Genomic DNA, 23,325 nt, shown 5'->3' on the forward strand with positions numbered 1-23,325 from the left:
CAAAGGGATCGTATTAGGAGGTGGGACCTTTGTGGGTGACTGGGTAAGAGGATGAAACCCTCAAGAATGGGACCGTGCCCTGATAGAAGGGACCTCAGAGAGCCCTCGTCCTTCCCGCTGTGGGAGGACGCAGCACGGAGACGACTTCCCACCAGGCAAGGAGTCTGCTGGCACCTTGGTCCTGGACTTCCCACCCCCAGGACTGTGAGAAATAAATATACGTTGTTTAAATCACCCTGTATACAGTGTTCTTGCTGATAGCAGCCTGAATGCACCAGACAGCGAATGTGTCGGTCACCTTCCTGCTTTCTCTCCAGCCTCACTCCCACCTTGCTGTGCTCTGCTGTGTTCGTGCGGGCGGGCGCTAAGACCCTGCGGGCTACTCCCTAGACCCGCTGGCCGCTGACTCGGATTCAGCTCTGCCGCGGGGAGGCACTGACTGAGGTGGAAGGTGGAAGAGGAGAAAGGACCCTCTTCCTGCTCTTAGCTTCTGTTGGCTTTCCTCTAGCAGGAGTGAGCTGCTCCTGGCAGTTCAGCATCTTCAGCGTGGAGCCTGTGTGTTGGTCCCAACACCAGTGCCCGCGACGTTTTGGTGGTCCCAGGACCTCCCCCAGGTTCCGGCCCTCCTCCACAGTCCGAGCTTCCTCAACACTATCTTCTCCGTTCTGTTTTTTCAGCCTTAGGGGTTTTAGTGCTGAATTGTGCGTCCCCCCTCCCCAACTCATACGCAAGTCCTAACCCCTGCAATATCTCAGAATGTGACTTTGTTTGGAGACAGAGTCTTTGAAAAGGTAGCTGAATTAAAATGCAGTTTTTAGGGAGGATCCCTATCCAATATGACTCACATCCTTGTAAGAAGAGGTAAGGACACAGAGGGGAGTCGAGGGGAGGAGTCAAGTTGAGGACATGGACAAGACACCAACTATAAGCCAAGGAGAGACGTCTCAGAAGAAACCAACCCTGTCAACACCTTCCTCGCAGATTTCTGACCTCCAGAACTGTGAGAAAATACATTTTTGTTGTCTAAGCCACCAGGTCCTGTTAGGGCGGCCCCAGCGTACAATTACAGGTGGTATCTATTAATTTCTGTTTAACCTACTGTCTCCACTTTGCTTTCTCAGCTCTTTATGTGGCCAATTTCTTACATTAAAAAAATTCCTTATTTAAAATACCTGGAATGGTTTTGTTTTCCTTACTAAGACACCTAATAAATATCCAAAGGGTGTGTGTCTTAAAAGCCTAAAGGCCTTTCGGGAAAATAGACACTGAGGAAAGGATGGGGTAATTAACAAAAAATGTATTTATTAAGAAATATTCTTTTCGTACCTAGTGTCAAGAGCTATTTAAGAAAAACAAAATGCTCACCATGGAAAACCAAACGATTGTATTTAGAATGCTGTTTTTTTTGGGGGTGGTGGGCACCTAACCCTCATGGGTCTAAAATTCTCTTTTCTCACCTGAGGCGGGAAGCCCCATAAAAAGACCGCTGCTCTTCTCTTAGCACCGTCCGGTTCCCTGGCCCAGAGTCTCTATCTCACTTTTTGCCTCTAAAGCGGCTAACTTACACCTAGAAGACTATTGGTTCCCTGAGCTCACTTCTGATTGGTTATTTCCTTCACTCCTGATTGGTTATTAATCTCACTCCTGATTGGTTATTACTCTCACTTCTGATTGGTTATTACTCTCACTTCTGATTGGTCTACTTCCCTAACTTCTGATTGGTCCATTTGTAGTACTTCATTTGCATGGAACTCACTCCTGATTGGTCTATTTCTACAAAGCTTGTTCCTGGTTGGTCAAATTCTGTTGTACTTTATTTGCATATGATGTTGCAAAGTGTAAAACTGGCAACCTATAAAAGTCCTGTGTAAACGTACACACGGGGGTCCAGAGCTCCAAGTGTTAAGTTTTCTGGGAATGCTGCCGTCATAAACCAACTCTCAGTATCCAGATTGCTGTCACAGCTTAGCTGTAACACTTTTTTCCGCAACAAACTTACATTTAGAACTCTCCAATTGCGTCCTCAGAGTACAGTAGTGCAGGGGCCTTTCCTTTGGCTGTCTCACCTGTTGGGACGTCGTCCTTCCCTTATCTGACAGGGCAGAATAAAACCTACTGAAGGGCGGATGGCCTGGACAGCCGTCGGAGACCTTATCGTGGGTCAACTTTAAGCCTTGATAAGGTAAATTTTGCCAGAGCCTTGCCCACTCACTGACTTGGATGACTCCTACTTGTTCCTTTAGGACTGCCCTCTGGTGTTACTGTCTCTCTAGAAACTTCCCTTCACACCTCTTCCCTGACAGGAGGCTGGGCTCCTCAGGCTCAGATTCGGAGATGAAGGAGTTTGATCGGGGAGTGCTCGTGGGAACAACACCGGTGGAGGGGTGAGGACTGCAGAGAGAGCAGGTGAACGGCAGCACAGCTGCAGAAGCCTTGTCAACCAGCCTTCTGGGCTTGGACAGCACAGGAGTGAGAAGTAGCTCAGACCGAGGAGTGTGGGCTGCCCCCAGGAGGAGGCATAACCCCAGGTAAGGCAGCTTCTTAGAGGGCAGAGGCTTCTAGAAGCTGCAGGCTGAACGCCTCAGTGCTGACGGGAAGCAGCGGGGGCGGGGGTGGGGGTGGGGTGTCACACTGTGGTGTCCACTACAGTCGCTCTGGTGCAAGTCCTCAGGGACTCATGGTACGTATCTTAGTGTTTGGAGGTACTGCATTGACATCGCTGTCTGAGACCGTGGGCTCATTGGAACCAGGTGTGCCTTATTACATAATTTGGTGTTTCTCCAGCATCCATGGTACTCAGTAGGCACCTGGTAAAGGTTGTTTAGTAGGGGAAAGATATTTTACCTGTTTGACCTTCGGTAGGCAGGGAATTTAATGTGTCATGCTCTCCCTTGAAAGTGGGGTTTCAGGAATCTGATTTTTAGTTCCATTCTGGAGGGGCTTCTGTCACTTAGGCTGTGGAGTGTGAAAATCCTGGCGGATGCGTTCTGGGCAAAGCAGAAAGCCTGAGAGTGCGCCCGATGAATTGATCATAAACGGGAACAGAGAAACACGTGTTGGGAATGACACAGCCCAGGAAGCCTGCGCTGCAGGCTTTGGTTTAACTACCTCCATTTCCCGCATGGCCCAAAGTCAGTAGGCCGCTGTCTCACCACTGAGTCAGGTAAGAAAGAGTTAAAAGGCGGCCACATCAACAGGAAATAAAACATTTTTATTGAATATCCGTGTAATAGGTTAAGTCATTTTTAACAACAATCAGAAAACTACTGTGGAATTCACTACACGAAGTGAAACAAAATTTGAACCACCTCATCAAAAATGAAGGTAAAGTACAGCTAGAGTTGTTGGCTTGCGGGTCGCGAGCCGTATGGCAGAAGGGAACACCCCAACGTTTCTACAGGATACAGAGGAAACCCACACAGAGAAACACTCAAGCAGGCAGTAAATATACACAAAGGCAACTAGGATCTTTCTAGAGCGTCAGATTCTAGTACTTGACACAGCTTTGTCAGAAAGGTACATGTGGCTTATCAGGATGAATCTTGGTCTTCAAACAGGTTCGGTCACTGTCTCATGAAAGATGGCCTGGTACCAACTAATTCTGTGTGACAATATCCCGTGTCTGGCAGTGTTGCGAGAGAATGCATTCGTCGTGTTTTAATGCAAGAAATGATGCGTGTTCGGTGGGCTTGAACCTGCTTGATTCTGAGTGTGTGTTTCAGCATGAGCAACTTGGAGCTGAACACGGTGAAATTACAGGCCAGTTTCTGGTCTTCAAGGAATTATAAAAAGTCAATCAACTCTCTCTCTCTTTGGCATGGTTTGGCCTTTTTAAATTGGAAGGATTTTCATTTGAACCTTCTGTTCAAACTGGTATTTAATCTCACCTAATGACTAGGGCATTTTCTACGATCTACCTTTTGAAGAAAGTCTGGACCATCCACAGAAGAGGGAGGTGTTATTGTCCCCTTGTCCTCCGTGTCTGTCCCAGTCCTAAAGAGTTTGCTGTGACTGCTGAAAGGCCAAAGGACTGGCCTCTTTGATTAGGAAAGAACAAGACAGGAATTCTGGTTTTGTCAGGACACAGCCAGCCTCGTGTTTGAAGCTTCCCGTCAGCCCTTTTGGAATTCTCTCTGCGGTTTTTAGAAACATGGCGTGATCACCTAAAATCTGAACGTACGCTAATGCTTAGCTTTCCTCCGTTTGGTTTTGACAGTTTTGAAGGTAAGTGTTCACTTCAGAGCATCACTACTCTCTGTGGCCTGGGAGTTAAAATGGGTCACAGAAGTGAGCAGGAGAAATGATTAGATGCTGCGTGAGATCATAGGCCACCCTTCAGCCGAGTGGCCGTCTACTATAGCGGGGAAAAGTATGGAATATTGCACAGTGCTTGACAAAATGCTGTGTGTTTCACCCCGTTCTTTGCACCTTTCTTGTCCTATGCATAGCTTTGCAGTTCTGAGTTGGTCCTTTGTAATGAGAACTGTATGTGCTACACACACCTTGGGCAGTGCAGTAGAAGGGAATGGCAGTATTGTTACAATATAGCTACGGAAGAGATTGAGTGCTATCCACTGAGGAAACTACGTCACATGTCTAAGCACACACACGGCAGTCACAGTGTTACACAGAGCAGTCCTTTGAGACTCTTAAGGAATGACTAGTAGCTTCAATAATAGTGCCATTTACTACATAATAACATTGAAAACATATAAAAACGCCTCCTAAATCAAGCATCTAGTGTACAGAAGAGGTTGCTTCAGTTTTCTAGAACTTGTTCTTGGTTTTGTTTCACCTTTTTTTAAAGGACAAATTAAAACTTATTTACGTAAAAAGAGCATATAAAAAGATATCACTAGCTGTCTGTTTTGGCTTCATCGAAGTGCATTCAGAGCTATGGCTAATTGTTAATTTTTTTCCTCTTTTGATGGGATCACAATACTGTCTGTTTACCACAAAGTACTTTTGTGTAATAAGCACAGATTGCTGTGTTAAAAATATTCTGCATTCCTTCTAATCTGGCTTTGTGTAATAAAATATTTTGTTACAAAGTCTAATGTGCAAACCTTTTGGAATTATTAGAGGTGTGAAATCTGGAAGAGTATTCACCGGATGCCCGTTTGTAGAAAGGTGATAATGGAGAGCTACTTTTTTTCTTTTTAAATGGTCAGGCAATATTTCCAAAATGCCGACTTCTTCCCTCAGCTTCTTCCCACCCACCCCATCCCCACACGAATGCACACGTACACACACACACACGTACACACACGCACACATGGAACACCATCATGTTGTTACTCTACGTGCAGTAATATGAAATCATTGACTCCTGTTCCGTTGCTTCCTCGAATGTGAGAGGAAGCCCTGACTTGGGCTTTGCAGATCTGTACAGACAGGTGCTGCTCTGGTTTGTGGCTATGCTTCCTGGAGGTCAGGCTGAATGCTGCTCAGATCATGCTAATTTGCCTGTGAAGAAATTCTACAAAGTTGGATTCACCCACTGAGTATGTGGTGGAAGTGTATCTTGGTCGTCATATGACTCAGTAGAAAGCTCAGGTTTAAGTTGTCCTTTAAGATGTCAGCTTCACTGTACCAGTGCCTTACGAGTTGATATTTTTGCTGGAATGCAGACGATACTCTATTTACCATATAATATATTATCAGCTCTCCTATATCTCAGTCAATTTACATAGTTTAAAATAGAACATCTTATTAAAAACATCTAGATATACACAGATTAGGAAACGCTTACAACATACAAATACACAAACTAGAAATAAATCTTCAGCATACTGGTATATACAACGGTGTTGATACAATAAATAATTTCAGTCATGCTCTATCTACACATCATATTGCTTAAAAGAAGAGTAGGCCTGGAGGGCAGTGGTATGATGAAGGGCTTAGGGGCTCTCTACGTTTAAATTTGCGCAAAGTAAAATGGGATTTGAAGTACCACTGAATTGTGTTAGGAATGCATGGCTGGAAAAAATGGAAGGACCTGTATTACTGAGGTATTTACAGATACTGGCTAAAGAGTGCTATGTGGGCAAATGCAGAAAGGCTTCTTTCCTTTATTTCTTGACTGCCAGCATGGCGTCAACTTCCTCCTCTACCTGTAGGGTGTGCCACTGGGCGATGGGTCGCCTGGGGTTGGCCAGCATGTCTGACCAATGTCGCAGCTCCGCTCCGGTGCTATTGTAGCCCACAAAGACTTTGCCGATGGCATCGTTCTTGCCAATCTTGTCATAGTCCAAAACAGTTACCACCACTTGCACTTTCTGAAAGAGGACACAAAATAAACTTTAGTCATCCGGCTCTGAGACAAAGCCCTGCTACCAAGCTTCCTGGAGATCAAAGCAATGGGAAATAAGAACCAGTCTCCAAACACCAGGGCAAGGCTGAAAATGACCTGAACAGGAGAAGTGAGTCCAATCCCTGTTGCCACTATTACATCATCACCACCATCAGCTTCAGCATCTTCAAAACACTCAAATGTTAATTCTGGCACACTTCTAAGTCTTTCATGTGCACTACTCAGTTACAGTAGATCTTGTTAACAGCGCCATTATACAGATAAGATGCCAAAGCTCAGAGGTTAAATCACCTGCCTGAAGTCACAGATGACATGAATGGTTTCAGATGCTAACTACTAACTACTATGTATAAAACACTGCAGATACTACTATATATAAAATAGGTAAACAACAAGTTTATACTGTAGAGCACAGGGAACTATACTCAGTATCTTACAGTAACCTATAATGAATAAGCTTATGAAAGGAATATATATTTGTATATGTGTGATGGAAACATTATGCTGGACACCAGAAATTGACAAAACATTGTAAAATGACTATACTTCAATCAAAAAAAGAAAAAGAAATGAATGGTTTCAGTAGAGGAGGGTATAGATCAGTGGTAGAGGGTTTAGATCAGTGGTAGAGTGCATGCTTAGCAGGCACAAGGTCCTGGGTTCAATATCCAGTACCTCCACTGAAAAAATAAACAGAAACGAAAAACTAATTACCTCCCGCCTCTCAAGGAGGTTTTCAAAGCAACCATATATTGCAGTTCTGTTTCAGGTTGCATAAAACCAATACAGAATTTTAGCTAATCACATGATTATTGTGGGTACAGAATGTGACAATAGAGTGAAGGTCTGAAAAAAAGCAGTAACTAACTTAAAAGATAATTTTTCTCATTCATAAAATTCTCTCAGTAAATCTTTATTAAGTTACTGTTGTGTATCCAGCATTGACATCAAACGGAAATAACCTTTTAGGCCACACAAGATAGCCTACAGTGATTCCATTAGGTTGTGAGAGTTTATTTCATGACTTACTTTTTTAACTGGTGAAAGCAAACCCATACCATTTTGACATAAAAGAATCCCTTTTTAAAAGTACATTTTAGTGGGGAGGGTCTGACATAGTTGTAGAGCACATGCTTAGCATGGGTTCAGTTCCCCAGTACCTCTATTAAGATAAAGAAATAAAACTTAATTACCTCCCCACTCTCAAAGAAAAAAAGTACATTTTATTACTTCCTAAGTAATGAATTTGCTTAGTCGAAATATGTGAACGGCCCCAATCTAGAAACTGAAGGAAAAGATAAAGGAAATGTTTAGAATAAAAGAGAATGTGTAATGTTTGGTGGCCAGAGTCAAAAGAAGCAGAAAATGTAATGATGGAAGCCGGGACCGGATGAAGTCCTGCCCAGTAATGGCCCTTTAGTGGGCTTTGTACTCGAAGGATTGCATTATTGTACCGACGTGCTGAGGGATGGTGCTCAGACACAGGTTCAGATCAGAGAAAATGATCACGTCAGAAAGTGGAACTTAGAATGTAAAATGCAACACGTGGGCAGTAGGGAAACACATTTCCATTTTCCCTTGTGCAGCCCTGGCTTGATTTCGTATCAAGGAAATTAACCTAGTCACTGGATGGCATTTGGAACCAAGAACAGAATCCATTTGGTTCTGAGAACTTTTCCCAAGAGAATTCCTCTGGATGTAGTCATACTGCAGGGGGTGGAGGGCAGGGACACTAGGGACATCATGCATAAAGATAAGGACAGTTTTCGGAGGCTGGAGGGAATAGCTGGAGTGAGTTTTGATGATTTTGCCTAGGAATGTATTGACCAGTAGCACTCAAGACAAAATATCCCTATAAAGCTCTTGGGTTAATTTTTTCAGCTGCCTGTGTGGATTATACATTTTAGGGGGAGAGGGTGAGGAGTGCAACATTTTCAAGTGATTTTGGAAATCAGTGGATTTTGCTTCTCTCATTAATATATTTCATAGGGATAGAGACAGGTAGAAAGACAGATCATCTTATAACCTCAGGACAAATGAAACCTAAACCCTTGCTACAGCATGTTAAATGCTCAATTATTTTCTCTAGGGAAATGCAACGACTAGGAGAGCAGCCTCCCAGAAAGGGGGATGGTGACGGAAAAAAGAAAAGAACAAATTGGCTCAAGGAATAGAGAGGAGGGAAGCAGTCAAAGGCATGCTCATTATTTCCATGCCTCATGGACTCGGTATCGGGCTGAGGGTCTCTCTGTCCCGACAAATGTTATCTGCTCAGAGAGGCTACCCCATAAACCCAGCGTATGTCTTGTTTTTAATGGGCTTCTTTTGCAATATATTTGCATTTGCTGAAATTTATAGTTGAAAAGAGACATGCTTTTTTTTTAAGGTACAGAACTGTAGCTCAAAGGAGAAAGTTTACAATAGAATTTTTCATCTCAGTGTCCTGCCTTACATTGTTTTGCAGAATTAAAAAACAAAAATGCCAGGAGGCATTTGTTTCCATAGGAACGTGGTCTTAGACCTAAAAAAAAAATTCATTGAACAAATACTGCAAAATAAATTGTTGGAAAAAATTGGATGTCTTAGGTTGCCAGTGGATCCAAAGCAGTGAGCTTGCTGGTTCAGGCTAGGGAACAAGTGACTGGGGACAGGGAATCAGCATCTTCTGCAATGCCGTTAACTTACATCACAGCCACTGAGAGTCAGTAAGGATGCACCATCCGCTGTCATGTGAAAAAGTATATAAGAAAGGTTACCCCAGAACCATGAACTAATGTGAGAATGGTGGGCTTATTGGTGATCTATATTATACAGTGGCTACTAGCCACATGCTGCTGTTTAAATTTAAATAAATAAAGTCCCTTGATTACGCTAGTGGCTGAGATGCTCATTACCCACCTATGGCAAGAGCGATGATAAAACATTTCCATCCTCACAGGGAGTTCGACTGTCTAGCGCTGATTTCTGTATTGCCTTAGTCTTATTGTTAGATCCATTTTCTAATAAAGCGTTAATTTGAAAAAAAGACAGCATTCATGTTGTGAGTAATAATGGTGGGGACCATTTACTGAATGTTCCCATGTGCTCAGCACAGCTCCAGATGCGTTTGTATGCGTAATCTCACTTTGACGTGGATTCTGTTATTATTCCTATTTTATATATGAGGCAGTTCTAAGCCTCAGTTTCCTTATCTGTACATAAGATTGGGATAATAACGGTACCTCTTTTAAAAGGTTCTTGTGAGGATTAAATGAGCTTAATGCAGGTAAAGTGCTTAACATGAGCCTAGGCACAGAATAAATATACAGTAAACAGAGCTATTCTACTAGCTTTCTTCATGGAATAAAGGTGTGAGTCGCTCATAAGGTGCTGTGTTTCGAGAATAGATTAAATGCACAAATATGCAAGTGAAGGCTGCTTGCTGACATTTGTCATTCTGGTCCTTTAGAAGGTTCCGTGCTGCCCTTCATTTCTCCTTCAAGGTACAGACAAACTTCTATATGACTGAAAAGCTAGGCTCACATCAATCATTTAAGAAAGTGTAAAAATAGAGTGGCTTTAAGTAATTTGACTCTTTGATATCCATTAAAGATAGCAAGAAATAGCCTATAATGATTGGATGTGAACTTTGAATTCCAATAGCCTAACTAGGCATATGAGGTGAGAAAACCTAAATATACGTAAACATTTCTAAGTAATAAGATCGAAGGCTACCACTGTGACTACTTTGAACATGGTAACCACAAGGTCTTTTAAAAGAATGCTTCCTATCATAACAATGATCACCTCACAAATTCAGGTTCTGTCTTTACAAAAATACCCACCCATTCCAACTCGGAAACAGGAAGCTGAATTTAAACAATTAAAAACACAACGTGGCCTAACTTATCCACTGTCAATCATTTTTGAATAATGAAAGACTAAAGAGGCTGAATATTTAACATCATCCAAAATGCTACTTTATCACCACTTTTTTGCTGTAAAGATCCGTGAATGAGAATTACACATTGCGGCCGGGGAGTAAAGGGTGAAAACTCATTTTTCTCTTGGCCTTTTAACCTCCGTGGATGTACTTTTTGAATCAGTAGAGTTGTTCTGTGGATTTTCTTTTTCCTGCTTCACTTCTGCTGGTTTGGCTGATGAATCAGCATGTCCTGTGCTGCATATTTTGTCAGGTTGCTCTTGATGTAACTTGAGCATCAAATGTGCGGGGGAATAAGAATGGTAGTTCCAATGGAGGCACGTGCACGGATCATTTGTAAGGTCCGTGTGTTTAATTTATATGATCTGAAGAGATGAAATTGAACGGGAAGACAAAATACGTTTGACATTACCTGGATTTGCTCAAAGGGTACTTCAAAGCTGAATGACTCATTGTAGTAGGGGTTGAGTGTGTTCTTTTTAATTGTTGTCTTTTTCTTCTTCAGCCTCTTACCATTCTGCATCAGATGAATCTTCACATAAGGATCTGAAAAACAGAAACAAAAACTTTAGGCGGTCAGAGATACATATTTTAGATTATAATGTAGCTTATACAAAGACCCAGTATTCCCAATAGGAAAATAACTGCGTAGCATATATTTAGTATTTTTTAAAGTTTGGTTGAAAAATTTTTGGTTGAAAAATTTTAACTAACCTATGGGCCATGTTTTTGCACCATGATATGTCAATATTTACGGTCAGATTTAGGAGATGGGATCTGTGGTGTGCTGCTAAACCAGCTCTTTGGAAAGAAAATGTCTTGACATGTAGCATTTGCTAACGTCCATGGTGTAAATATTCTCTGCATGGCCGATTTCAAGCCAGCAGTTTAACAACTGGCTACTAAATTCCTGAAAATTTAACAGTTGGCTCTTGTGAGCTGGCAAAGAACTGGCTGCAGTATACCACTGTGTGGGAATAAAACTCTAGACACACAGAGAGGACAAAGGGGCCATTTCATCCATTCATTTATTCATATGTTCAACCAATGTTAGGCCCTAGGGACAGAGCCAGGAACAAAACAGACTGTCCCTGTTCTCAGGATGGAAATTCTGACTTGTGGGGGACATAGACAGCACGCTTGGAAAGAAAACAAATGCATATGAAATTGTACATTAAGAGTGTTCCGGAATAAAAAAGCAGATAGGGATATGACAGGTGCTCCCAGGGGTGATATGCTGGGTCTACAGGAGGAATGGAAAACCTGTACTTTGATCACTCGAGTAAGGCTTCTCCCTGGGGTACCGTGTAATGTGAAATGTGAATATTGAAGGATGAGAAAGAGGGTGTGTGTGTGTGTGTGTGTGTGTGTGTGTGTGAGAGAGAGAGGGAGAGGGAGAGGGAGAGGGAGAGGGAGAGAGGGAGAGGGAGAGAAACAGATCCAGGACCTGTGTCAGAACATCCTAGGTAGAGAAGAGCTTCCAGGGTTCAGGGAAAAGGGAATAAGCCAGTAGCACACACAGAGGTAATGAGAAAAGAAGCAGAAAGATTCCCTTAGCAGTTTCCCCAAAGCCTCATTAGGTAAAGTAATAAGTCAGTCGCTGGAGGGGTAAGACGATTCTCATTACTAATGGATGAATGACATACCTTCAGGTTATTAAGAACCAACACTCAGGTTCTTGATAGTAAAATCTACTGGTTTTTTTTTTTTTTTTAACATTTTCCCATCTGATATGCCACGCATGTTCATTACAGAAAGAAAATCAGAAAGCCATGACAAATAAAATGAAGAAAACAATTTAAATCATCTATAATTTTACTCCCTCAAATCACCCCTACCAAGCCTTCCAAAATTTCTTTCCTCTCTTTCAAAGAACATGTGGAGCTGGGAGAAACTTTCTGGATAATCTAGCCTAAGGCTCACATACTGTTTACAGGATACAACTGTAGGCCAGAAAATGTGGTTTTTCTCTCTCTCTGCCTGTCCCCTCTTAGAACAACATAACTTATGAAGGACAGAAATTTTGTCTGCCATACTCACTAATTGAATTTACTAATCAGTACCTGGTACTGTTCAATTTTTGTTGAATGAGTAAGTGGAATTTATTTAGGGCCTCATAATCTGGGTCTCCTTACTTTCAGTCCTGGCGTCTTCCCATTGCCCCAAAGCCCGCATTACTTGGATAAGTGTCGTCTGGGGTCTGTTTTGGTTTTTAATGTTACATTAGGTCAAGGGGCTGGCAATGAAGATTTTCACTGAAATGAAGAATATCTTTAAAAGTCAGACCAAGAGATGAGAAACCAACTCCATCAACTAAATAGTTGTTTAGTAAAAAAAAATACACTGTAAATAATTGCAGATGAAGGGGAAAATGGCACTTTTTTTTTTTATCTGATAATCTATCTTGTTGTTCACAGGCAACGTTGACTTTTTTGGTTCAGAGCCCTTGTTTGCTTACGAAGTTCCCTGGGTCCTCCTTCCCAGCGCCTTGAACTTTTGTAAAGATGGTCAAGTCTTTAGTTACTCCTTGGTACTGACAAAATACCCATAAATCAACGTTTATGCCTCCTTTGTTCGTGTGTTGAAATTTTATCAACCTAATTCAGGCCCAGGTTTTTGCAAGAGAAGCATGATGACTATTTATTTATTCGTTTAACACAGTAAATGACGAGAAAATTCCTTGTGCGTCTGCCATCTGAGTAAGCAAATTAAAAACCCAACCAGATAATTTCAGATTTCACTAGGAGCTCTGAGGGGATGGAATCAGTGCCTGGGGGAGAACGAGGTAATTTAGGAAGACTGATCGGCAGTGTCCTCACCAAGGAGGCCAGGTATGAACTAAGAACCAAATGGCAGCAAGGAGCCAGACACCTGAAGATTGGGGGGCCCTGATGTTTCAGCATTTAGCTCCAGGAGAAGTGAGCGCTCACCTCCACGTGGTCCTTCAGGTACTGCATCCCATCCCGCTGCCCTCCAGCCGATATACCCTGGTTACACTGGACCTGCCACCCTCTTCTGGTCAGGGAGTAAGAAGAGTGGTAACACATGTATTCCCCGATTTTCTTGTGGTTCCCTCCTTCTCTACCATGTACTGTGCTGTGCACAGGTTTGGCTGATGTGGTGACTTTGTCTATGGAAGGAATGGAAATGGGGAGGCTGGGTAAGGCGATCAAGTGGAATGCCAGAAGTTCACTTTCTTCCAGCTGATTCTTGGTACCACCTTCGCAGGCATTGTCCTGACGCTTGTTATGGACTAAATGTTTGTGTCCTCTCTGAATTTATATGTTAAAATCCTAACCCACAGTGTGATGGCATTAGGAGGTGGGGTCCTAGGGGAGTTGTTAGGTCATGAGGGTGAAGCCTTATACAAAGAGACATGAGAGAGATGACCTTTTTTTACTCTGCCACGTGAGAGAATAATGAGGAGACACGTGTAAGCCAGGGAGAGCCTTCACCAAGAACCTGATCGTGCTGGTACCCTGATCTCTGACCTCCAGCTTCCAGAACGGTGAAAAGAAATATTTGTTGTTTAAGCTGCCCAGTCTGTGGCATTCTGTTATAGTAGTTCTATTATCTGTCTTATCTATCATTCTTTCCTTCTATCTATCTATTTGTCAATCAATCAATCACTCTATCAGTGAATCTGTCATTCATTCTATCATTCAATCATCTATCTTTCATTCTATCTAATCTATCACTCTATCAATTAATCTATCATTCTATCTATCATTCATTCTATCATCTGCCTATCTATCATTCATTCTATCATTCATCTATCCATCCATCCATCCATCCATCTTCTGTTTATCTCCAGACCAAGACAGCACTCTTTCCACTGAACTCTCCCTTGGTTCCCTCTTTTCTCTCTCTTAGCATGAGCTGATCCTTCTTTATTTTCTCCTGTCCCTTCATTGGCCCCAAGACTCTCAAGGACTTTTTTTTTTTCAGTTTAACCACATTTGATATTATTTTAACACACATTTAATAGGATTTTTCTCTATACTACTTTCCTCAGGCACCCAGCAGTATAACCTTATGCTGCCAATATTACTGCCACCTCAGTTAAACAGTTTCTGGCCATAGGGTCTGGCACTGGAATGCAGTGTTTTCCCCAACACTGGTGTCACTGGCACAGTTTCAACATGTAGAGATACGTTCCCAAAAAAGGCTATAGAATAACCTTGGAAGAAGACTTTGGAAGCAAGTGTAAAATCCAGGAAGCTGTTTTCCTTCAGTTATGGGGACACTGTGGACAAACTTTGCAGAAACAGAAGTGCAGCCCCCATGCTGTGCTGCAGGGTCCTAACCGTCTCAGCTCTGCTTCTGTCCTTGGGACAGAAACCTGCTGGGCTTATTACCTCCCCTGTTCTTGCGCCACGAGTCCTGCCTGATTTGGGGCCATCTTTGATTCCTTCTTCTCCATCTCCCACGAAGAGTTAGCCACCGCATCCTGCTAATTTACCTTCACCTTGTCTCTCTGGTTGCTTCCCTCTTTCTAACTGGTTGCCACATCTCAAGCTCAGAAATCCAATCTCTCTTATGACCATGGCCTCAGCTTCAAACTGGTCTTTCTAGAATTGTGAAAATGATATTCGATCACACTAGCTCCCTCATTAAAAGTCTTTCATGTCTTGCCAACATAAAAAAAAAATCCAAACTCTACCAGGGCATTAACAGCCCCACCCCAACTTACTCATCTCATTTCCACAGAGCCTGTACCCAGCTCCTACTTAATACTCACTTTCCGCACAGAGAATTCAAAATGCCCTGTCTTTGAACTGCCTGCCCTGTAGCCTGAAATGTCCTTTCTTTCTTTTCCCCTTGTAAGTGTGATCTAAAAGTCACCTCTCCCCTGCAGATTTCACTGGTGGTTTTCTCAGTCAGACCCTTCAGACAAACCTTTCTCTGCCCCGCAGCCTTTTCCTTTGTGCTACTGCAACGCCTACATCTCTTTCTTTTCTGGTATTGGAGGACTTCTGGGCTAATCTAACAACATCAAAACAATATTCCTGTGAGAAAATGTGTTTTGAATTCACAACTATTGGCTTCAGGATGAACCTTGGGAAGATGATCTACTTGTGACGGGTTGGGGTGGGGCTCCTTCCACTACTGTTCCTGACTCCACTCCAATACCCGGGACCACTGTCACCCTGTTCTTCCCTTAGGCACTTCTAATGTCAAATTATGCTAACTTCACAGAAATATAATTGCAAGACAGCTGGCTGTAAGCAATGCTCCTTTTGTGTGAGATATAAAAGAGCCACTAAAGGCTTTTTGTATTTACAATGAGAACTAGAAACCAGCAGTTCAAAGCTGAATAATGCAAGATGCCTGTGGTTTTTATCTTGACAATTTTGCATAATTACACTGTCTTCTTTCTGAACTACCACAGTGACCGGAAGCCCTTGTAACCATGGCCTTTCCATTTCAACCGGAGACTTCTTTTGGTAAGAAATAGCCTCATTTCAGCTGTCTTGCTCAGTCCCTTCTGAGCCAGTACCCAGCTTCTGAGTAACTTCAAGTATCATTCACTTCATCTCCACCCCCCAACCCATGGATAATGTCCACTACATTTCAGCTTACCGTGCTGGATGAGGAAAGTAGTACTTGTATCAAGTAGGGCTCTGAATTTCAGATGACTGAAAGCCCGCTTCAACATGGTGGCTCATTGACTAACATGATGGAAAAGTCCAGAGGTAGAGCTGTGTGGCACAGACTGTCAACTGTCCCCTAAAATCCTTTCCCCCTTCTTTTTAGCAATAGAACCCCTAAAAGTTTTACTTGGGCACCAGTTCGTCCAGTTAGAAATACTTCTTCCAGACTCACTATGGCCAAATAACCACCTCTGCCTATTGGCAGGGAATGGAAGTGATGTGTGTAAACTCCACAGTGTGTCCTTAAAACAATGGTTCTCAACGGGGAGCTGTTTCATCCGCCAGACATTTTGCGATGTCTGGAGACAATTTTTGATTGTCATACTTAGAGTGGGGTTGGAGGGTAATATGGGCATTGAGTGGGTAAAGGCCAGGGATTCTGCTAAACATCCTACAATGCACAGGACAGCTCTTAACAATAAAGCATCATCAAGCCCGAAATATCAACAGAGCTAAAACAGATAAACCCTTCCTTAAAACCAGCTTCACGCCTTCCCCTTTTCCTTTCTTTCTTGCTACTGAAACAGGGATGTGATGGGAGGGCAATGAACCAGCTTTTACTTTGTAACATGAAGACAGTACTCTGGGGGTACTGGACAGCAAGATGGGAAGATCCTGGGTCCCTAAATGACCTCACAGCCCCAAACTGCCTACCAATCTTGTCCACTCACCCACCTAGGGACATGTGGGAGATAAAGAATTTCAAACAGAAAAATTCTATCTTTTGGAGCCACTGTATTTCGGAGTCTCTGTTCCAGCAGTTAACGTCTGCTCTCTCTCTCTAATTCAGATTCACCAGAACCAGCAGGGTCCCGGGTTTGCCTGTGTCTCTAGTCTGTTTTCTGTAGAGTCCTCTGTAGATTTCACATGGTGGCCTCCCTGAGATATCCTAGGCTTTTCCCTTAAGGATGTAAATGACTGCACCAGCTTCATGTCTCCTGGCATCACACTGTACCATCCAAGGGAAAGACAGTCTCCATCAGGATTCCCAGGAAAAGTCCCAGGTTCACTCTGCTCTGGACAACCTTGATGACACGTGGTCCCTACAGTGATCCCTGTGGTAGAGAGGCTGCAGTGAGCTAGACTGGCTTAGTCCTCAGTCATGTATCCATCCCCAAACCAGTCAGGAGGGCCAGGAATCCTACCTTTGGAGTTGGGAGTTGGCGCAACTCTACTCTAAGCACAAAGCTGAGAATAGAAGAATACGGTGGCCCCTCAAACAGGAATTAGGAGGCTCTGACCAAGAAGGCTGGGAAGAGAAGTTGGGAGACAAACAACCAATGTGTGTAGAGTTTCTCAGCCTAGGGTCTCTAGGTTTCCATCTCTGTCTAAACTTGAAAGTGCGTATAGATGTATCTTCAGACAGACATTCCTTCCTACTTGAGGTCAAATTCCTAGGAGTGAGCCCTCAAGTGGTCCAGCAGCAGCAGAGAGCGCTGAGTGAAAGCTCGGCAGATTTAGGGCTTAGAGTTTCCTTGCCAACGGCAGATTCTTCTTGTGCATCTACGGCCTGTTTCATCATTAAGCCGAACATTTAACAGTACACAGATAATTAAATACTAACAGGGTTCACAGAGCAGACAATTTCCATTGCCGTCACTGGCAGTTACAGCACATTTACTTGAGGGGGGTCTTTATAAATAATTTACAAGTACTGTGAGAAGACTACATTGAAGAACTTAGTATCTTTATAGTTTAAAATGCTCCCTGTAATGTTATAGCAAGGATGTAGCATTAAAAATATATTCTGGGAAAATCTTCTATGGGAGCCCACAATTTAAAAATGAATTTATATTAGTTAAGTGCAGTGTTTGCCGGAAGAAAACAACACTGCATAAGTGACTTGCCACAGAGAAAAGCAACCTTGTTTTAATGAGTCAGATCAGAAATTAGCAAAAGCTGACTTCGTTCATTAATGATGGCGGACTGCTTCGAGGAGACAAAAACATAAATGCAAAATTCTATTGTTAGGAATTAAATGGAAAGCATTTTTGGTCATGGGGAGGAAGCCACTGAATTCCAACAATCGTTTTTGTTGCTGCCAAATGGACTGAATACGACTGCCAGCCCCTTGACTGAAATGTGGGAACTCTGGTCCAAAACCTGGGGAACAGGAATCCAGCAAAGGAAGATTTCACATATGTGGCACATTTATCTACTGACCTTTGCAGAGGGAGGAGTACACTGCATTTGCAAAATCTGAATCTTTTCTGTTCTGTATTTAAGGTGGAATCCTTCATCTATAATTCAACCCTCTTTTCCCTGAACTTTGGAAAATCTTTTGGAAAGGTCAAACACATAAGACTAAGAACGGTAGTAATTATGTCTGATTCTTTCTGGATGACTACAAAGAGTTTGGTGGCATGACCACGTCTAAACTGTATGAGCTGATTAGAAAAAAACAGTCAAAGGATTCAGCAAAGCAAACCAAATTGCAGATGGCAAATTTCACTTGACTTGTATTTTTTCCTGGACAATTGGGCTTAGCCTCTTGTTTATGCCAGATGAAAGGTCACTAGTAAGATATCTCTTTCTTTTTTCTTCTCCTTTAAAAAAAAAACAGCAATTATTAGACATTTCTACTTGATGAGATGATGCTGGTAACACTGTTACTTGATAACATCATCGCTGGGATTTAAAAGTAACACGACAGATGGATGCTACTCCTTACCGACATGGAGGTGGTTTCTGGACAATCCAGCCTGAGTTCAAAACAAAGACAATGTGAGAACAAAGGAGCTCTTACACATAATATGACTGGACAGGGTGAGTGCTCTGTAGTGGGGTTACTGCAGGCTCGCCCAGTTCACAGATTGGTTCAGACAGAATCGACATCACTCTCATTGACTCCCTATGCTTTGTATGTACTTGCTTTAAAATATCTCCATGTCTTTTAAACATTCTTCCATCTAAGCCTTAGAAAATTTATGGATGGAGATTGTCTTAGGATAATTGAGAGAGAGATTTGGAAATGTTTCCATATGAAGTGGAGGAATCTCTCTCCATGTCCTCATTTTGAATTGTTTCTAGAACTTGTCTGTCTCCTCGAGAGCAGGGGAATGGCCCCTGCATTTTCTTGGATGGAAGTATCTCACTGCTTTTTTCTCTGCTTGAAAAAAGGAAATGCATTCATGTTCTCAGAAGGGTTCCTTTCTCCTTGCTGTCCCCTCTCTGGGCCTTTACGTGACATTGTTGAATCTGTGGACCTAGAAGAGGATGAACAATGAAGCCTCATTTTCTTCTAGAAAAAGACATAATGGTTTTAAGACTCCTAATATTGTTGGTAACTCATACTTGTCCACTCCGGTTGGAGATTTTACAGTATGAATAATGCACGTAGTATTTTAGAAAGACACAAAGCATTGAACACCCTCGTTGGCTTGTTGTTAGTTTCTTTATTTGAATGTTGATTTCCTTTATCCTTCCTGAGAGAGAGTTCATTCTGGTTCATTGATGGCCAAATATGGTTCTATTTAACAAAGCTGTGAAACTCTTATTTGAAATCGGTCGGTGCCCTGCACATCAAGAAGATAGGTAGCTTGGTAGGAGAGACCAGCTTCCACCTTGGTAATCTGGTTTTCTTACAATATTGTAAGGGGCAAATAAAAATAAACTATGGCTTCAATATTATACTTCATATAAGAAAATGATAAGGAGTAATATCATTCTGGGGTGATTTTACTGCTTTTTATGACGCAAATTTGTGATTAAAGTCAATCACCACACATCCGCACTGCAGAGCTCAGTGAAAGTTCCCAATAATGTTATTGTATACGTGGATGTCTTTGGAATTGACATCACCTAAGACACTTCATCCCTCAATCTGGGAGAAATGAACGTTTGGGGTGCTAGTCAAATACTTTATACAGAAAATTTGGTTTCTATGGATTGGTTTAATTCTTTGCAAGCTTCTGGAGAGATTCGCAAACTAAATGGCCCTGGAGGAGGCGCGGAGGTATAAATGTTAGGGCCAGTCTTAGTTCCCCCACATTTTCCACGTTCTTGAATCACAGATATTCTTCCTTAAGCTGACATCTCTTGCTTTGATGATTTTTGGTCTAATATACCACGTAGGTGGTAATTCTACTTCTCTTGCTCTTATTCCTTAGCTCTGTGGAACAGAATCCATTCATTCATTCATTCACCTGCTCAGTCATTCATTTACTGAGTGTCTATCATGTGCCAGGTATTCATCTTTTAGCCAGTGTCCTGTTCAATCTCACATCCCCAGGCTTGACACAGAGTCTGGCACATAGTAGGAACCCAGTAAATATTTCCCAAATGACTGAATCCATCAGTGAAGTATAAATATCTACTGAGCAACTCTTAGGGAAGAGAGTGAGGGGATACAGAAAACTCTAGAATCCAGTTTGTTCTGCAAAGATCTCACATTTGGCCAGGAAGAGAAGACCCAAATTCCTGAAAAGTTAAGTTTAAGTCAACTCACATCTTTTTGTAGTAGGAAAGATAGCTTAAGACAGTGGCTGTTGTTTTGCTGAATGATGTGTACAGAAAAGACTGTAGGGGAATTCAGAGCAGATGGACACCCTTCCCTCAGTTGGAAATGCTGAGTTTGAATTCAAGGCTCTGCACTTAAGGGATCCAAAGAAATGTCACAGAGAGAGAACTAACCTTTTGTCAATTCTAAAAATCTTCAGCTCTTATGTCTTCTTTCCCCTCCACCTCCACATACCGATGTACAATTTCACAAAACACGAATACGATGCTATTTGGACAGTGCTAAACTTGTATAGAGAGGGAAAGAGGTCACTCGACAGATTGTCTTTCTTTGAACCTGGGTGTTTTCCTTTGGCCTTTTCCAGTCTTCCTGAGCATAATGGAATTTCATGGTTACCCTAACATGATTTCATAAATAGGCAATTTATACATCTTAAGATGGTTTAAACGAAATGGAATTTTCTGTGATGTGCAGAATTTTATGAACCATAGGATCAGACCTTCCTGCAACACTTGCAGGGCCCAGGTTAAAGCTACAAATGCAAGTCCATATACCGTATGTCCAAATTGTTAAAAGTTATAAACTAAAACACAAAGTGTTAAAATAGGTATTTTCTTTTCTCATACCCGACAAGTGAACATTTATCATAACCAGGAAATCCAGCTTTAAATGGAGAATTCCCAGACTTCTTGGGGTTCAGCAATGGAAATGGTCCCCTATTTCTCCTCACTAAACTCCAACATGCACTGTAAGAGGTTTCACACACACACACGGGGAGCCCCAGCCTGTGTGTCCAGGTTTCACTCGCTGGTCCCCCAAGGCTGCTCCTTAGCCATCCCTCAGCCGTCTCACAGCTGAGGGACCTGAGACTAAGTGATGGCTCTATGGTCAGACAGTTTCTATTAGTGATAGTACAAATCCTGTGCCTTTGAACATTCATCTTAGTTCAATATTCATCAGCTTTATCAATTTTAGACTACAGACATTGTACACTGTCCGAGGAAGGATGGAGAAAACATGATATAACTCCTTATATGGTTTTCAGTCCAGTAATTATACTGTAACTGAAGTGTTCACATGTCTTAACTAGACTAACAGACGCTGAATGATCTTGCTTCTGTCTGCCTCTCCAGTTTCATCTTTCAGGATGCTCCCCATGCTGCCTCCAGTCCAGGACACTGCCCTTTCAGCATCTTGAAAGATTTCCTCCCTCTTTGGGGGTACATGCCATGAAATGCCCCCACTTCATGTCGCCACCCTCTATGTCTTTAGTTAAGCTCAGCTCTAATACCACCTCTTCATAGAAACTCTGACTCTCCATTTTGCAGCGTCTTCTCCTTTTACAGTCTTCATAAAGGATGGTCATAATCTACTAAAAGGATGACAAATGGGGGTCAGTGAAAACAGCCGATGTACCCACCAACCCTCTCCCCGAGCTCCTCATCACAAGTACTCTGACAGGTGCTGCTGTGGACTGATTAGAATCTGACAAAATTTAGCAGCTGAAATAATTGTAGTGAGTTAATCTCTTGATTTGTGTTCAATCACTAGCGGTCAAGGACATGAGTTTTCTTAGAGCAGAGGCAATAAAGCCATGAACTCCTTTTGGAGAAAAGCTCTTCCATATCATTCTTCTGAAGATTATGCCCTATTTGTAAAGCAGGTTTATCTAGCCAAAGGCTGTGAAATATGGTTTTTTTTTTTCCCTCTTGAATAACTGCCTGTAGTAAGGATGAGGTTAGAACATTCTGTTCTCATTCTTCTCAATTTAGCATCAGGGTGGGAAGGGGAGCGAGTGTTAAATGCTAAGAACTGTCAACCCTCGGAGTGAAGATTAGACACAGGGCAAATATTCTAAAGCCGGCTCATGGTTTGCCTTGAAAGTCCATCCAAGAGAAAGCAGAGAAAATTAATTTAGTGGAATTTTTGGGCAGAGTCAGAGGTCTGAATGTGAACCTTGTTGGAAATATTATGAATGATTAAGATGCAAGTCTACTTTCAGAAGGGTTAATTCTCACCAAGCTGAACGTGCGTGTACTTCCAGTAACTCACAGCTTGTTGCTTAATCTGAAGACCATTTTAAAGGGACAGTTAAATACCTTTATTGAATAAAAAAATAAGAGGGCAGACATTATGTTCTAAGACCATTTATGGGCTCTGAATTAGATGGGAAACCTCTGTGTTTTTAATGACTCTTTTAGGAAATGTCATAAATGAGTCAAAGGCTGTATGCCAATAAGCAACATCTGCGCTTTTTAGATAAAACCATTCCTAGCAACTCTGGTAGATGAAGAAAAGTCAACACTTTACATGAGCAATTTGAATTTGTAGTGCTAGAATTTCAGTTAAAATTTAGCTAAGAAATTGTTCATTAAAATATCAATGTATTTCCCTCTCAAAAATATTGAAAGAGAAAGAGTTATACTTGGGCAAATGAAGGACAATTTTCCTACACTGACATTTTCAACAAGGCAGTCAGAACAGTCCAGAGAATTTAATGAGGTAACGAATATGAAATTGATATTTGCCCTCAGTTCACAGCCATGCGATCTGAGGCATACGGACAGGCCTATGGTACAGAAATGAAAAACCGGCCCTGAATGAGTTCACTGGCCTTGACTTAAGGTCTTCCGTGCAAACAGACTCACTGCATATGGCTTAAAAAAGGGAGAGTCCGACAGACTCTTTCTTCCCAGAGGCCACTGTGAACACGACTAGATGAAAATCGAGTTGGAAGGAACGCGGTTTTGGAAGTTCTTGGAGGGCAAATTATTTGATGAGTCAGGTTTATTGAACATTTATTATATGCCCAGATTATTTGCTAGATGATCTGCGAAGATGGTAGAAAATAAGGACACGTGCTATGACCTCGGAGGAAGTTATAGCGAGTGAGAGTTTTCACCTGAGAACATAATAAATATTAAAATGACATAAAACGTGGCCTTGTTGGATTAGAAGGAGGCAGTCATGCCTG

General features: G+C 42.1%; 1 protein-coding gene across 4 annotated transcripts in view; it reads right to left on the reverse strand.

Moving 5' to 3' along the window:
• Positions 1–3,190: 3,190 nt before the first annotated feature.
• Positions 3,191–23,325, reverse strand: part of SYT1 (synaptotagmin 1) — a 900,038-nt gene continuing 879,903 nt past the window's right edge. For all 4 annotated transcript variants that reach the window (XM_074375356.1, XM_045519433.2, XM_010958829.3 and 1 more), the window contains 2 exons: positions 10,651–10,784; positions 3,191–6,281 (listed from right to left, as the gene is read on the reverse strand). In XM_074375356.1, the coding sequence (XP_074231457.1) occupies positions 6,075–6,281; positions 10,651–10,784 (341 nt within the window). In that variant the 3' untranslated portion in view covers positions 3,191–6,074. The remainder of the gene's footprint in view (positions 6,282–10,650; positions 10,785–23,325) is intronic.

The sequence above is a fragment of the Camelus bactrianus genome, chromosome 12, assembly GCF_048773025.1.
Source record: "Camelus bactrianus isolate YW-2024 breed Bactrian camel chromosome 12, ASM4877302v1, whole genome shotgun sequence".
NCBI classification, from domain to species: Eukaryota; Metazoa; Chordata; class Mammalia; order Artiodactyla; family Camelidae; genus Camelus; species Camelus bactrianus.